General features: G+C 39.7%; 1 protein-coding gene across 3 annotated transcripts in view; it reads left to right on the top strand.

Moving 5' to 3' along the window:
• Nucleotides 1–3: 3 nt before the first annotated feature.
• LOC138015782 (exosome complex component RRP45-like) overlaps nt 4–17920 on the top strand; it is a 22955-nt gene continuing 5038 nt past the window's right edge. Inside the window, exons 1-10 of one of the 3 annotated variants that reach the window (XM_068862891.1) lie at nt 4–141; nt 238–332; nt 1830–1949; nt 5887–5989; nt 6141–6238; nt 12492–12531; nt 12873–12955; nt 14346–14478; nt 15963–16051; nt 16641–16753. In XM_068862891.1, coding sequence (XP_068718992.1) covers nt 70–141; nt 238–332; nt 1830–1949; nt 5887–5989; nt 6141–6238; nt 12492–12531; nt 12873–12955; nt 14346–14478; nt 15963–16051; nt 16641–16753 — 946 coding nt within the window. In that variant the 5' untranslated portion in view covers nt 4–69. Of the gene's footprint in view, nt 142–210; nt 344–1829; nt 1950–5886; nt 5990–6140; nt 6239–12491; nt 12532–12872; nt 12956–14345; nt 14479–15962; nt 16052–16640; nt 16754–17920 lie in introns of those variants that run through there. The other 2 variants (XM_068862892.1, XM_068862893.1) reach the window with 2 other exon arrangements.

Genomic DNA, 17920 nt, shown 5'->3' with positions numbered 1-17920 from the left:
CAGAAAAGATCACCTATTAGTGCCAGGTTTCGCTCAAGTACTGGGAACGCCTGACTAAAAACGTCAAACATGAAGTCGGGCAGTGTGCCTTTTTCTTCCTCCGAAAGAGAGTTTCTCCTTCAAGGAATAAAATCTAGAAAGGTAATCAAACTTTTACTTTCATTGACAGTGTAATTTTTATGAAGTCTCTTAGTTTCATTGACAGTGTAGTTTTGTGATGATTTCTGATGAATACAGAGGTTAGATGGACGAGAAACATACGACTTCAGAAAGATACAAATCTCGTTTGGAGTGGACAGAGGCCATTGTGAAGTGCAGCTCGGTCGAACAAGGTGCATGCAAAGTGCGTAATGAACTGCTGAATACCCAAATGGCTACTTGGCTACGCAGCTACAGAGCTACACAACTAAGGAGACTAATAAGTTGCCTGGCGACCTGGCCAAACGACGGCTGCACTGCTATGTGCCTAATTAACCCATTGACTCCTGGGGGTTCAGCATTGACAAGTAAAATCGTCTGGGGTTAGACAGAGTAAAATACCACTGTACCGCTCAAAAGTAAGTTACCACCTCGCATTGCATTTCCTGTGTGACACGATTTGCATCGCATGCTATGCGATTTGCGTAGTGCGAGAGTAACCGAAGCATAAATTTCTGGCATATATTAGGAACTAATGTGTTAGGCAAAATCAATCAATTTTGTGCATAAATTATCTCTCTGCAGTTGCGTGAGTAAGCGAAGACAATTTTTGATTTGCTAAATTGTTTGGGAATCATCGAAATTGCAAACTGCGAATTGCGCATTGGAATTGAATGCGATTCCTGTAGAGTGCGAGGGTGGTAACTTACTTTTGAGCGGTACTTTAAGTATGACCGGTTTAGCCCAGCCAGGAGTGAATGGGTTAATGGGACAGTTCAAGTGATTAACCCATTGACTCCCAGGGGTTCCCCATTGAGGAGTAAAATCGTCTGGTGTTAGACAGGGTAAAATACTAAATATGGCCGGTTTAGGCCTGTTTAGGGGTAAATGGGTTAAGTAACTAAACAAGTTCACTGAGACATGAATATACATCGCTCTTTAATCCATGAGACGAAAGAAGAGCGCTAGCACATGAATATACCATGTTCTTAAATCCATGAGCCCTAAAGTTTTAACTTTCATTTTACCGTTTGGTTAAAATACTTTTTAATTTAGAAGAATATACACTGTAGCACTTGTTTTCTGATTAAGCCTAAGCACTTGTTTCAGTCATTAAGCACTCTTGAGAATTTTAGCTTTCATAACATTTTACGGTTCTGTTAACTACACTTTTTACGAGCTGTGAAACCACATAGCTCCATTGCTGCGTAGGCGTGTAGCCATGTAGCTCCATAGAGCCAAGTAACCAAGTACCCATTATAATTTTCAGAGGTACAGCTTCAAGTGGCGGGGTATTTAGCAGTTACTCCAAAGTGATATATTGTTAATGCATTTAAATAATAGAGTCATCATGTACTTTTAATGTCACTGCATTGCAATTAATTATAAGAATTTATACCTCATTCACATTGTAATAATGACAGTGAGGTTAAAAAGCTTTGCTGTTGTGTCTAAAAATCTGCTGTTACCTATTTAAGCTCTAATAGCATAAAAAAGAATTATGTCTTCTTAATTTTAAGTTGTTTTCTAGAACTTGTCAATTTACTGCACCACAAATTAGTGACATAAACGTTTCAAATGAAAGTGCTTGAAATGGCCAGATATTCCATAGTTAGTCCAATTTGACTTAAATTTGGGTTTAGATACGGAGCTCCAATTTGACCTAAATTTGCCTTTTTTTTTCATTTCAGGGTTTTAGGACAAGTTTCATGCCAAGTGGCTGAGCCCAGGCCTAACCGACCCACTGAAGGGCAGCTGTTCATCAATGTTGAACTATCCCCTATGGCATCTCCTGCATTTGAAGTAGGAAGGTTAGTCAATCATTTCTGGGCCTTTCATAAATGTGTGTACCTAAAGTTTGACTTTCAGCCGGGGGTTTCACTTTTTATTGCTGCCCATTAGTAGTGCTGTTTGTGGCAGACCATTTAAAAGAGAAACTGACAAAGTTGACTGCTCCAACATATTGCATTCAAAGTATTTATGGTAGTAATTACTTTTACTAAGTCGTATCAGGCTGCAGATTTTATTTCTATAATATTTGTACTTTATTTCATCCCATGACGCATACAATTTATGTTTTAAAACTCTTTAGCTTTACGGATTATTTTTTTATTGACAACTTTGTTGAATTTATTATAAAACCAAGAAAACATCTTATTTACATAATTTTGTCCATTTATGAAAATATTATTATCCCATTGGACCCCAGAAAGATCATTATTAAAGCAAATGGTACAAAGCTGTGAGAAATCACGCCTTTTAACAGTTTTAGACTGAGACACTTTTATCTATCTTTGAATGGGGATTTAGCTATTCAGAACTGAGAGAAACTATCACTGATGTCACAAATAACATTTCCACTTATGTCTAGCAATTATTTGGGTCAGGGTTATTAACAAAAATGTTGTCAATTAATAATTAATTAATTAATAAGGTAGCTGAGTTTCTGTGGACACGAGTTGGCCTATCAACTGTTGGAGTGAGATAGAAGCTTTGTCAGAAATTGAAACATTCTGTACTCCCACCGCAGAAAACAAAATAATGAAGGCAAAGTTCTGCAGTCTGCTTTGGGGATTTTCACGCTCGGCGACAGTCGGCATTCCTACAATTTTAATATTTAACTGGTAACTGTATGTCTCAAAGGCATTGATAGCTTTTCCAATTTGTTCACACATGATGGAAATTTCATTGACTTTTGCAGTAAATTGTCTAATTTGAGTCATGGCTTCCTTTTTAAGGCGACAAGTTGGTCATATTGACTCGAAACAAACTCAAATGATTGCTCTCTTCTTGGGAAACATTTCCCTTCCTGCTACATGTCCTCCATATTCTACTTGTTCTACTTTCGATGCTGCCAGGTCTTTGGATATTTTCCCTAATTTTTCTTGCAAGTCGGATGTTTCATTCGTTAGCGCTTCATTTTCCTTGCGTAGCTTATCGCTCCCGTTCAAAATTAAGGTAAAAAATCTGGTAATGCAGTAGAAATGCAAGTTAGAGTAAATTTAGATATGTCCAACTGGTTCGTCCCAGTCCAGGGGAATAATGGAAAATTCTGTCGGCCTTTTGGGGAATGCTGCCACTGTCACATCTGTAGCTCTTGTGATGGGGACCACCCCATGGTTGGCTTTGCATTTCAGCCCTCTAAGGATGTTTGCGCATGCTCCCCCTCCCCTGGCAAGGGGAGGGGGAGGTACTAAGGATGGGAAAATTCCCCCTGCTTCCCTTGTACATAGTGTTTCTAGCATTGTTCCTGTTTGTCCTTGCCAGCACAATGGATCGCCTAGCTCATCACTGTTCATTTTCTCCATCCCAGTGTATTATTTTAGTCTCTTAGTTGCAGTTTTCCAGTTTCAGGAAGAGTTGCTCAACTAGCCATCTGGAGTAGAGAAAGCAGCTGTTCTTACTGTTCTCCTTGAGGGTTTCTTTATCAGTTTTGAGGCCTTGCTGGTATCTTTGCAGTCAATCCCCCTTCCTTCCCCCCCCCCCCCCCCCCCCCATTCAGCCATTGATCACCCATCAGTCATTGTTGATTTCCTCAAGACGGAAGTCTCATGCAGTAGGGTGGCGGGGCCCGTTCACTGTCTCACCTTTTTTAGGTTTGTGCATAAGCCATTGGAGGATGATTCCCAAAACAACCAGCTAGATAGGTGATGTCTAATCCTTGATTTGTTGTCTCCAAAGGGCCACAGTGATAATAACAGCATTCCTACTCCCCCACTTTCAGTTTGTATGTCACAGTTGACTCCTTAGCAAGTATTATGGCCTGGGGCAGGGAGCTCTTATGGCCATGTTTGATGTAGCAAGCACTTATGATGGGCATGATAAATACTATTATGTGGGCATGGCTCTCCCATTGCTCTTTGTTCAATGCCTTACATTTTCATAGCTGTTGCAGACATGGTCCAGTGGATGGCGACTCACAACCATAGGGTCGATTTTCTTCGCCATTACTTCGATGATTTTTACACCTTGGGTCTGCCAGCCTCTCCATTTGCTGTAACACTAATATTTACAGGTGGGCATCCAGCTGTGCTCCAAGCAAGGCCTCCCCATTCACCCAGTCCAGACAAGCTGGATGGCCCCGCCACATACCTGTTTATCCTAGGTACATGTATTGAGCTTCACTCTACCACCGTACAAGCCCGGCTTCCAGCTGCAACAAGAGAAAGGATCATTGCCCTGCTGGGTAAGCAAAAGTGTTCCTGCCAGTGGCAGGAGTTGGAGTTCTTGATTGGTGCCTCCACCATGTTTGCAAGATCACTCCTCGTGGTAGGATGTTTATCCACTGCATGATCAACCTACTGTGTACTTTCAGGTGTGATGACCACCCCACAAGGCTGACTTGGTGGCAAGAACCATGCCAAAGCTGGGCTGGCCTCAGTTTCTTCCAGACACCAGAATGGCCCCCCCTTCCTGACTTCCAAGTCCCATCTGATGCCCCAGGTTCTCTGGGTTATGGAGTGGTTCTTTGGCCTTTCAGCAAGCCCTATCAATTGTGCACAAAGAACTGCTTCTTATTGTTGTGGAGGCATACTTGTGGGGACAGGTCTCAGTGGGTGTTGTGGCTGGTTGCGTTCTTATGAGACAACAAGTCAGTGATGGTGGCACTGACTTTTGGTACTTTCAGAGATTTGGGCTTAATGGTGTATTTGCATTATTTGGCATTGTTGGCAGTGCTCTTTTTCTTTTACTCCTCCATCATTTTTGATAAAGCTAACCTTGTTCTGGATGCTCTTTTTTGCTTCCAATTTAAGTGATTCTGGCACCTGGCTGCACTCGCTGAGTTATCCCTGATGCCAGTGGGTATAAAGAGGGCACAAGGTGAACTCATCTCACTTTAAGAGGCTATCCATTTCTACTGATATACTCAAAGTCATTCAACACACCCTAGATCTTAACTCCAGTGACCAGGTCATGCTCAGGGCAGTGTGTTGACCAGGTTTCTTCGGTTTCCTTCGTGCAGGAGAGTTCACCACTAATCTGCTGTTTGACCACAGCATCCATCTGGAAGTTGGTGATGTACAAGCTGATGTGTTGGTGGATCCCATGTTTCAAGCTACACATCAAGTGCTCAAAGACAGACTCCTTTCAAATGGGCTACAGCCTCTATGTGGGCTGGGGCAACAGTGTTATCATCTTGGTGGTGGCCATGGGTAACTTTTGGGCATTGCCTTCCCCAGGGCTGCTGTTTTGCTTTGCGTATGGTTGCACCTTAACCCGGCAGTTTTTGTCATCAATGGTACATTCCATCTTATGCTCTGTGGGTTATCCTGGCTCTTACTTAAGTCACAGCTTCCAAATCAGGGCAGCCACGACATCAGCTGCCCATGGAGTCTGTGATCAATCACCTTATCAAGACTACAATCTAGGTCAAAAGACTATGGGACACTTGTTATTAATTTGGGTGAAAGGTGGAGAATTTATTGTACATGCTTCCATCATAATATGAGCAATGTGTGTTCTTCTTTCGCTGCCTTTTTCACCTGCCCCCCAACTGGAGTCTGGCCAGTTTGGACATCAAAGCGTTAAACATATTTTTATTATCTTTGTTGCTTCAAAACACCAGACATATCGTTTTAAATCATCATTCTACATATTCTTATTCCGGAATAGGGTCAATCGAACACACCCTAAAAGTGGTGTACCTGTGAACCAGCTTGATAGCTAAGTGCACTCTCACTATAAACAGAGGATTTACATTTGCATTTACCATCTTCTTTTTTAGCTTAAAATTTCCTTACTCTTTAGATCAACAGAATTTAGTATTGAACTGAACCGGTTCATGGAGAGATTTTATGTGGAATCACGTGCTATCGATGTTGAGTCCTTGTGTATAGTTGCTGGGGAAAAGGTTGGTATAACATTCTAAATATTTTCAAGTAATTTTATGATTCTGTAGTTGTTTTGTTAGGTATTTTTAATAATTATACAATTATTGTGAAATGAAAATTTCTGATGGAATTAAGTGACTTCATGGAAGATACTAGTATTATTTTTTTAAGGTCTGGTCAGTTAAAGTTGATCTGCATGTTTTGGATAATGGAGGAAACATTGCAGACTGTGCAAGCATTGCTGCAATTACAGCCTTATCTCATTTCAGGTAACTTGCAGTTTTTAATTAATTATACTAGATCCAAAAATGTGAAATAATTATATAGATTTAGCCAAGCCTAAAAGGGGAGCTCCCGGGTTATTTATTCTTACAATAAGTTAACCTGGCTTGAGCCTGCGATCCAGTCAAAACCCAGTATGTGATTGTAGTATATCAGAGCCACTTAGGCTAGCCCCAAAGGTCTATTAAACAAATCTCTTTAATCCAGCAAGGAACACCTAGTACAATTCACACTCATTGTCTCACATTCCCGGATGTACACACTCTCATCTGCTGACCTATTACACTATGGTAATGTACTTATAAAGTGGGAACACAGCAGATAAGTCGTTCACCATGATGAGAAAGAAGAACGGCCCCAGTTAGGTTCCTTGTGGTATGCCTGGGCAGACTGGCTTCCAGTTGGATCTGGAATGACCCACCTTTACACGCTGTTGGAGGTCGTGCAGGAAGTTTGCACACCAATTCAACAGGATAGGAGGGATATTGAGCAGCTCAAGATTATGCAGCAGGATGTTGTGGTCAATCCTGTCACAGGCTTTAGAAAAGTCAATGAGACATGACCGAACCAAAGTCTTTGGAGTCTGTCGTTGAAAGCTTCAAGAAAGACTCAATAACATGCATTCTTAACTGGTGCACTGGCAACTTGACCCTTCAACTTCTGAAATGAAATGTCCTGCTCCTCGCCCCAGACAGATGGCTCTCCTTTCCGTGCAGGTCTCCTTATAGGGGATCAGCTGTTGTCGCAAAATCAGCAATAAACCTGGCACTGAACCCCACGAGCCCCAAGAAGCTCCGACCTTCCGAAGGTGTTTGCAGTTGACTTGCTTCAACAACGGCTCTCACTTTTTCCTCAGTTGGTCCGATTCCATGCTTACAAAGCAAAGACCCACGAAAACCACTCTCCTCATTTTGGAATGTGCACTTGTTAGCGTTCACAGTCAATTGTTTTTCACTAAGTCTCTTCAAAACACAATTTAAATTCTTATCATGCTCCTCCATGTCTTGGCCATGAACAATAAGATCATCTGCTATGTTAGCTACCCCTGCAGACCTGCCATTGACTGCGTGATAATGTGTTGGTGCTTTTCGGGGGCAGCATTGACACCAAAGCTTAGGTGTTTGTACCGGAAGATGCCATCATGGGTGGCAAAGCAGTGGTATCCCTCGAGTAAGCATTCAATTCAATTTGGTGAAAGCCCCACCTCAAATCCAACCTTAAGAACCCAGCACTTCCGTTATAAAGGTCTTGAGCACTTCATTTTTGGTTGGTATGGGCAATCTCTCACAGATAAAGGCCTCGTTAGCCCTTCGCATATTGACACCAGGGTTCGTACGCGTCTTGAAAACCCTTGAAAACCCTTGAATTTTGAGAGTGCATTTTCAAGGCCTTGAAAATCCTTGAAAAGTCCTTGAATTTTTTTCTGACCCGCATTTTTAATCTTTCAAAACTTCAGTGAAAATAATCAGCCACTCATGTCATGTCATATAAACGCGACGAGCTGTGCGGTCGGGAATGGTTACCAGTGCCTTTGCATTATTTTCATGCATGTACATTACGGAAAACGAGGAAGAATTGTACTGTCAGACCATTTCTATGGGTAAATTCATCGACATAAATAAAAAAGAGGTCCTTGAAATTTCAAAATTTGGCCCTTGAAAGTCCTTGAAAAGTCCTTGAATTTTTGGTCTGAAAAAGTGTGCGAACCCTGTGACACACAGTCATGCCTTTGGTGCAACAATAATAGGGCTGACCCATGTTGTGGGCCCCTGAACCCTGTCAATGATGTCCTGTTCAAGGAGCTCATTAAGTTTGGCAGTTACCTTGTCTTTCACTGAAAAAGGCACTCGTCGCACATTCCCGTACGAAAATTCTGGACGAGACGCGGGCGAGATTCGGGCCATAAAAAGTCTCGTTGATGAGCGATACAGAGCCTGACGATAATCAGCCTGACAGGAGCGATAAAAATTGAACGATAAATGAGCGAGAATGGAGCGGGACATTTGTACTACTCTGACATTTGGACGATATTCTGAGCGATAAACGGGCGAGATTCAGGTCCATAAAAAAACAAAAATCACGCTAATGAACAATACATTTTTATGGACGTGACGTTAGTTTATGGCTTATAATTTTGGGTGTTACGAAAATTAAGACCTAAGACCTGGTCTTAGCTTTCGTAGTACGAAAACTACAATCCCGCTCTTAGTTTTCGTACGAAAACTAAGACCCTTTGTTAATAGCGGTAATTACGGCAAAGAAACCCGGGAAAACTTACGGCTACTCAGAGATTTGGGCGCTGTATGTTGTTTCCTCACACGATTAAGTTTAAACAGACACAACGCCACGAGAAGCTTGAATGTTGTGCGACCTTGCGCGACAGAAAAAAAAGTGGCATTTATTGGCACGGAAACTAAAGATAGGGTCTTTCGGAGAACGAGAAACTCTGTCTGTTAACCCTTTGGTTGTAACCACTAAAAATGTGATGCACGCATTCTTCTGTCAGCTCACATCTTCCAGTTTCAAAACAAGTCCACAATTTAGCCTTAAGTCACGCAAACAGTAAACAGATGCTCGTAGATGGTCAATTTTATTATGATGCCTGATAGGGGACTGAATAGTTTTACATGTAAGACATAAGTGATTTTCTGTAAGTTTCTCTGTATTTATCTGACTCACAAGCTTATTTCTCAGGTTATTACAATGAGGATATGAAGTATCATCTGTCAGGGGGTGAGGGTACATCGCGCTGTCCCGGTACTTTTGACGCATTATTTATAAGAAACATTGAAATCAGTATAAACAGAAACAAAATGCCATAATTGAAACTATGCCTACTTTAATAGTGCCATTATAAATTATAAACTAGAAAATCCCCTGCCTGCCACTCCCCCCACCCCAATAGACAGTACCACTGTTTTTTGTTTGCGTGACTTACGGCGACATTGTGGACTTGTTTTGATACTGGAAGCAAAATAACAAATGTGTATCGACAAAATAATTCTTGTATCACATTTTTAGTGGTTACAACCAAAGGGTTAACAGACTGAGTTTATCCTTATTCGAAAGATACTATCTTTAGTTTCCGTGCCAATAAGTAAGCGAACGATCCTCGACCGAGACCAACTGCAGTAAACATGACCCTTGTCATCATTGCATGGACAGTCATGTAAGACAGAAACATGTTTCAGTTTAAGGTAACTTAAATAAAAAGAATGTACCAGCTTTTAGCATAGAACAAAATGCGACTGAAGTCATTCAAAGTGTTCATAATAAGGTAGGCATGTTAGTAGCCAGGTTTCCACAGTGATCTGTGATCAGATAGCGAGGTCGTTTCTAGTTTCTCATTTAATTTAAATCTTCATACATTGTTAAAAGTCTATTTCATAAAAGAGAAAATTGTTTCCAGCAATATTAATTAGAGCAAATAAATGCTGTTTTGATCTGGTTGACTACTGTCCTAAATGGGAAGAAAAAGCTCTGCATCTCTGTAGAGATTCAGATGTTTGGTGAAATGCACAGTTACGTTAAACTGAAACGCGCGCCAAAAGCGGTTACAAATATTTAATTATTGATAGCCAAAACTCAAACATTGCTCTTCCCTATTAAAGGTTTTCCGTCCAGCGACAAGCAATTCCTATCGTTAAAAAATTATCCTCCTATTTGGGCAAGCAGGATAATGCTGTCTTGAGGTAGCTACATGTATGTACATGTAGATTGCTTCTCCTGAACGTGCTAAGCTATTTGAACTTACCTCTCCGGATGCAGGTGGGTATCACGCTAAATGTATCACTTGGAAAAAATATCCAGCCATATACGTATTTTAGCTCAAAATTCAGAGCGGTAAAAAATGGTTTGCTCACCTTTTACCCGGGGACGGACTACACGTACAGAAATGCAGCAAATAATGTCGAATAATATAATACATTAGAACGACAGCCAGAGTTAAGTAACTGATTTGCATTTTTGAGTACTCCCTGATCTATTTCTACTAATCTTTTCTTATCGAATAACAAGTAGGGAGCACTTATGTATCGAATAACAAGTGGGCAGCCTGAGTTTCGCCGACAATACAGCGTGACAAATGTCTCGTTACTGTGGCGTAAATGAATAAACTGGGGTTTCACTGTTTCTCGCTCACTCACGCCACACTATCGGCGATAATCGAACCAAACTAATGTCTGGCTCAGTCGCACAAGCGCGACAAAATGGTTGTCTCGCTTTGTCTCGCTCAGTTCTTGCCATAAAAACAGCTTTATGGCCCAAATCGGGCCCGAATCTCGCTCATTCAGGCCACAAATTTTCGTACGGGTTCTGAACCACTGGAGTTACACTAGTCTAGGATCAATATGTAGCTTTAGGTGGTAGTTCTTCAGTTTCCCAATCCCTTGAAATACACTGGGGTATTTTGCTTTGAGTTGACCCACGAAAGAGTCATCAACAGTGTTACAGTGTTCCCTGTTACACAGGTAGTGGCAGTTTCTGCATGCCCTACACACTCAGAGAATTCCAAGATCTGTGGTGGTTGAATAGCCCAACAAACAATGCCCAATTTTCACCACAATGAAATCTGCTACAATCTTTTTCTTGGTCATGGAAACTTCTATCTGAAACTGGCCTTCAACTTTCAAGTTCTCGGCCTCCATAAGCATACAACTTTTTTGTGCATGGTACCGTTGTAACTCAACCTTTAACCCCTGATGTTTAAGTTCTTGTACAGCACTCAAGTTAACTAGTACATTACGGTACTTGTTGAACCTGAATCAATCACTGACTCAGCAGAAGATGACAAAGCGCATGTTTGTTCCTCTTTAGTGAAAGCAAATCCATCATTTTCACCTGAATTCTCAAACGGACCTTCAACAAAGTTGGTCCGTCTTCCTTTACCTGGATGCCCCTGCCTTCCTCTCGATTGTTGGATGGTGCTTTGTTTTCCAGGCTTCAGGCTTTTCCCTCCTTTGCAACAACTAGTCTATTGACATACTTGTCACATTTGGCACACTTTCGTCCTCAAGCCGGGCAACTCCCGTCCCTAGCGAAGTGCCCCTTGTGGCCACAATTAAAACATGTTTTGCCAAAGTTCCTTTTGGATTCATTTCCCGAGGTTTTCCTAACCACATTAGTGCTGGTTCCAGGCTCTTGACTGGGAGTAACCATTTGCTTTGCTTACTCACATGAGGCTAATTGTTCCCACTTACAAACTTTACCTAATACAGCCTCCAGAGTAATATTATTAACTTCCAGCAATTTCTTCTTCAATTCAACATCAGCCAACTTTTCAATCAGTTGATCTCATAGATTTTCGTTCAAAGATTCACCAAAATTGCAATGATGAGCTGGTCTGTGTAAATGGACCATGAATTGGTGCTACATGTAGTTGATGAAAAACACGGTGCTCATATGAAGTTCAAATGAGCATCCAGCTTTCAAAGACAAACTGAGAAGACATCATCGGTCTCTGCGTTAACCGGTCCAGGATCTTGAAGATCTTCGCAAATATCTTGAACTTCGATCCATACCTGCTAAATGAAGCAATTGAGCTTTTTTGTGGGCAGGGTTCACAATTCCCTTGCCATCAATGTAATACTGGTACGATGGTTTCCACTGTCGCCAATGTTCCGCCACCTGAGATGGCGACTCTGTCAAATCTAAAGGAGTAGCACTCTCTCTACTGAATTCACCATCCTTGTCGCCAGTTTGTAGGATTTCAGAGCCACTTAATAGGCAAGGCACAAAGGTGTAAACAAATCTCTTGAATCCAGCAAGAAACACCTACACAATTCACACTCATTGTCTCACATTCCCGGATGTACCAATGCTCTCATCCACTGACCTAATACACTACACTGGACAGCTGACCTCAATGAACTCTAAACTTGAGCCTGCAATATGGTCATGTGATTCTGGTCAGCAGATACCTTGTTTTGACAGGTATCAATAATTATTGACCATATAACGTTAACAGGGATGTCCAGTATCAAAGATGTACGCTGTAAACTAGCTGGAGTAAGGCTGCCTCGATGAGCTCTAAGCTTGAGCCCACTATATGGTCATGTGATACTGGTCACATTGACATACATGGAGGGGGTGGACATATGTATGGTCATATGGTGACTAAATTTTAGATGGGTTACCATATTTGCTTACCCATGATGCTCCGCTATAAATTAAGTAGCCAAAAGTAAACTTACTGGTCAAAGTGGTGTTAATTTTAATAATAATTGTTATTGTTGCTTACAGGAGACCTGACGTTTCTGTTGTGGGTGAAGAAGTCACTATTGTAAGTTGATTATCCATCCATAAAAACTGTATAATTGTAGTTATCTTGGCCACAATATATAATTATAGTGAAAATTAACATGTATTTGTTGTTAGTTAAATTGTTTCCTTGGTTAAACATTTTTCAGACCAATTTGTATTTTTGCTTTCCTTTGTTTCAGATTATGATCGTAATGTCTATAAGACAAAGGAAAGTAAAAAACAAACTAGTCTGCAAAAGTTTTAACTAAGGAAAATTTTTAACTACAACACATGCAGTACATGAAATGACATAACATGTATGTGAAGTAATATGCAATACTGACATACCGGGTAACTGTTCCTTAAATTTGTCGTTCTTAGCACTCTCAAGAAGACCGTGACCCAGTGCCTTTAAGTATTCTTCACATGCCAGTGTGTATAACATTTGGCTTTTTTAATGAAGGGTAAGTCACTCCCTACAAAATTAATGGCCTTGGCGTAGCAGATAATTAATACATTTATAATTTATTGCTATTGTTTGTTTTTCCATGATCCTTATTATCAGACAATCAACAACCACGTCATCAAACATCCACAGGATAACCACTGTATGGAAACATTCTGAATGTCACGAAGTAGTGAAACTTTGTAGTGGAAATGTTACGGTGTGGTTTAGCATATGTTCTTATTGCACAGGTCCACATACCATCTCCATTTGGAAATTTCCAAAAATCCCTACACACTACTAAAAAATTACTTCCTTGAGACTTTTATTAGTTTACTATATTATTTGCTGTCAGTAGGCACAAAGTTTTGCCTTTTCTAACTCAAAGATATTTTACCATAAGCCAACTGGCAGTGTAGAAACCCAGATAGTAAAGCTATTTCATGGGATTTGCATCAAATTGGATAAATTGGATAATTTGGTCTTGCGCAGCAGGAACTGTAGTTGTATAATGTCATCAACCGGGTTTTGCTAAAAGCAGGCCCGCGGCCCAGCGGCCCGGCGGCCCGAAGGCCCAGCGGCCCACGGCCCGCGACGGCCCGGCGGCCCGGAGGCCCGGAGGCCCGGTAGCCCAGTCCTGATTTTCCACAGTTTTTTTGTCCAGCGTAAATCCACGCGCATGCACAGATCTGCATCGGGTGTTGGGCGTGCAAAATGGACGACGGTGAGGTTGAATAGGCCATTTCCGAGTTCATGTCTGCCTCCTCTTCAAGGCGAGTCTAAGTGCGAAGTTTTTCTTATGAAAATTAGTTTTCATTCATATGTAAAGTAGAAGAACTAATTACCATCACAAAAACTTTGCACTCAGACTCGCTTTGAAGAGGAGGCGGATATGAGCTTCGTTTACCATTTTAATCATTTGAATCCTTGTTTCTGTTTGTTGTTGTAAACAGACGAAAACAACAGACAATTACAACGTTTTTCACTTAGCAACATGCAACGAAAGAAAGGATCGAAAAGGATTGAAATGATTATTAAAATGGTAAACGAATTCAAACTCACCGTCTTTCATTTGTGCGCCCAAACCCGATGCAAAGCTGTGCATGCGCGTGGATTTACCGCTGGACAACAAAACTGTGTGGGCCTCCGGGCCACCGGGCCTCCGGGCCGCCGGGCCGTCGCGGGCCGTGGGCCGCAGGCCGCTGGGCCGCTGGGCCGTGGCGGGCTGTGGGCCGCTGGGCCGCGGGCCTGCTTTTAGCAAAACCCGTCATCAACCTCCTGAGAAAAATCTTAATGGAATCGTTGTGAAGGGGCATCAAGAAAAGAACAAGAAAAGAACAATAAAATACCGGTAACATTTAATATTGTTTAATAAATGTGTTCAAAATTACTTTGTAATTTCCCTGTAGTGATCTTTTAGTTGTTGATCCAACTGATAAAGAAGAAATTGTAATGGATGGCAGGATGACTATGGCCATGAACATTCATCGTGAAATTTGTGGGGCTGTTATGGGTGGTGGAGTGTCATTAGAGTCTGATCAGGTATTTACCTTTTTGATTATCAGCAATTCTTTAATTTAAGACATGACAAAATGTGAATTGCATTCAATTGGAGATTCAAATCTTCACACTGCTAGATTCATTCAATTTTTATGTCACGACTTGCTTTGACACTAATGTCAGGACAAGACCATTATGATATTGATTGGTCTCATAGCAGCAATTGGGTCGCCGATTGGATGTCAATTGCCGTAGCTGGACATAAATTGGTCGCATTTTTTCTTGTCAGCAAAAATTGGGACACCAATAAGTAATTGGGAAACAAAGTAAAGATCAGAATTTTGATTTGACAATCATGATCACGTTTTTTTGGAAACATTGTTGGCTTGTGGGAATCAAAACAATGCATGCCTTGTTTTCGTGTTGTTTCCCCAGAAATGAAACCTATCTATTTTCAATTGACTTCAGGTTGTGAAAGTTCTATTTAGACAGTGATGTAAATATATTGTCAATCAAAGTAGAGGTTAATGTAATTTAAAATTGAAACATCTTCCAGATGCAAAAGAACTCTTTAACACACAAACCTAAAACCTCGAACAAGATAAACATGTGGAACACAAAAGCGAACTAATGAATCCTAAAGTAAAAGAGGAAACTTAATTACCTCAATGATGTTCAGATAAACTGAGTGAAACTTAAAATTGTTGCAAAGTCTTCATTATCTCTATTTTTTTAATTGGTAATGTAGACTGACAAGACAAAATAAATTCAGTTACTGTGTAATTCAATAAAACCAATCTGAACCACTCACTGTAAGGCTAAGGATGGAAAACAGGTAACACAAAGAAAGCAGAATTTAAAATGTTTTGGATTAGTTTCTGATGTTAAAAGAGGTATTTTTGTAGACCTTTATATAACTTGGGAGTTAAAACACCAAAAATTGCTATTCCATCCCACGCTCACTGTATAGTTACCTAATTCAGGCATCTGAAATGATACCCTAATGTAAGATTAAAAGTCTCTGATCAATTGCTATACCCTATCCCAGACTAAATTGCTCGACATCCATGCCCTTTCATCCATCCAAATGTTCAGCCATGACTCATGCACACACTGTGTGCCTATTTTTTTCGAGGGAAACAAAGTCTAGGGCATAGCATTGTAGTGGGGGATTACATGGGTTTGTTTTCTGTCAATTATTATACTAGTAGTGGTAAATTGTAATGTAGCAAAAAAACAGTATGAAGTAGAATTACGTTGCAAATTGCAAATACCGGTAGTTCAAATTGCTAATCACCGATAATATTGATTTTTTTTCAGATTGCACGGACTATTTTCATTTACAATTTACTTAGTAAAGTGAATTATTGTGTGATGTTTGCTGAGTTTATTACAAACATATATAATTTCAAATATTATTATTCTGTTGTATACCTTTGAATCTAGGCTCAATAGATTAATTCAAATAACACAATGTGTTTATATTAAAATTATTTTTTTGGTTTCTCACATTTGCATCACTGTAGATCATTAGATGTTCAAAAATTGCATCAGTCAAGGTTGCTGAAATTATTTCTCTTATACAAGAATCATTGGCCGAAGACGCAAAACAAAGGTGCAGGAAAAGTACTTTGAGTGACTTTTGATTGCATTATTAATTATTTTGTCAGTGGTTTGAATGTGCCACGATTTAGGTAATTTTCCACTGTTGTGTTACGGATTGACTTCTGAAACATTATTGTTTTTATTGAGCGAAAGATGACATAAATACAATAATAATAATTAGGGAAAACTATGGTGGCTTACATGTAAATTGTTTATTGTTTTGACATTTATTGAGTGAGGTGTGGGATTAAGGAAAAATTAATTAATTCAGTTTTTAAAGGAACTTGGCATGATGTATGTCATGTGCTCTATTGTTTTATAATGAGGTGCAAGGTGGTTTTCTGCAAATATCCGGGCTCTCCTTAGTGCATGTTTCAAAAATAGTATGGAATTGGTGCCTCCATGCAACACAATGCAACACAATGCAACAGAAGTTGACAGTACTTTTGCAAAATGAGCAAATATTTGTGGAACACTGTGAGGCATTTTAAATAGGTATTCCATTCAAAATAAAACCTTCAGTCTTCTCTTGAGTTCTGGCTTTCCTACCACTATCTGACCATCATGACTGATTTTTAACTTTTTTGCACTTCATTTAGATCTATAGGAAAGACAGGATTTACAGAATCTGGTAAGAGACCTCCTGTTATCACAATTGCATCAACTGATGAGTCTGATGTGGACTTGACAGAAGCAGTAGAAAAGGCAACAGGTATAAACAGCCCTTAAAAAAGCTTTTGGTCTTGAATTTTAATTGCAATCTTAGAATGTCCTACTTTTTAAATTAGCCATAGCTTATAATTTATACTTAATTTTGTCATGATGTGTATTTATCTGTAACTCTTATATTCTTACAGTAACTGTAAATTTAGAAGTATTAGCCTAAATCAATTTGAGTTGTTCATTGTAACATCTTTTAGTCATGAGAAAGCTCTTTTTAGCAAGTATCAGTTAAGTTTACATATTATTAATTATTATTATATAGCAGTTAACATGTGTGTATGCTATATACAATTAAGTACCACCACGAGGTGCTGCTGCTGTGTAACCTGTGGGCTATAAAGTGAATAAAAGCTAAACTAACAGTTATTACAAACTAAGAAGAAACTTAGTAAAACTTAGAAAATGCCTTTCTCAAGTAAAAAGGCCCGATTGTCAACTGAGACTTTAAACGTGCGAGCAACATTTAGAGTTCCTGAGAGGCACACCTTTCGCATCTTTCTGAGCACATAAGCTTCAGTTCATTAGTTCACTTCACTTATTATTATTATTATAATTATTATTGTTATTGTTGTTATTGTTATTGTTATAATTGTTATTTATTATTATTAGTATTATTATTATTGTTATTATTATATTATTATTATTATTATTATTATTATTATTGTTATTGGTATCATTATTATCCAAAAAAGGTTTAGGGTTATAGATTCTTATGAACATCATGAGGTAGCCTTCGAGCAAAAAACAAGATATGCATGATAATAATAAAAATCATAATAATAAGAATTAATAATACCAGTAATGATAATAATAATGATAAATAATGATACCTATAATTAATAATGATGATGAGCTTTATTTAAGTGTTAAGTCTTCTATCTCTGTGGCACTAATTGGGCACTCTAAACATAGAAATCGATTTAATTTAATTCAAATCAGACCAAACATTGGATTTTGAGGAGAGGGGAAAACTGGAGTACTGAGAGGAAAACATCTTGGAGCAGAGTAGAGAACCAACAAGCGACATATGACACTGAGTCTGGGAATCAAACCCAACTGGCCACATTGGTGGGAGGCAAGTGATCTTACCACTGCACCAGGCCTCTCTAGCCCCCCTCCCCTCTCCCCCCCCCCCCCCCTCTCAGGGTAATGAAAA

This window comes from Montipora capricornis, chromosome 9 (genome assembly GCF_036669925.1).
Source record: "Montipora capricornis isolate CH-2021 chromosome 9, ASM3666992v2, whole genome shotgun sequence".
NCBI classification, from domain to species: Eukaryota; Metazoa; Cnidaria; class Anthozoa; order Scleractinia; family Acroporidae; genus Montipora; species Montipora capricornis.
The sequence above is the reverse complement of the archived record's forward strand: the minus strand, read 5'-3'. Positions and strand labels throughout refer to the sequence as shown.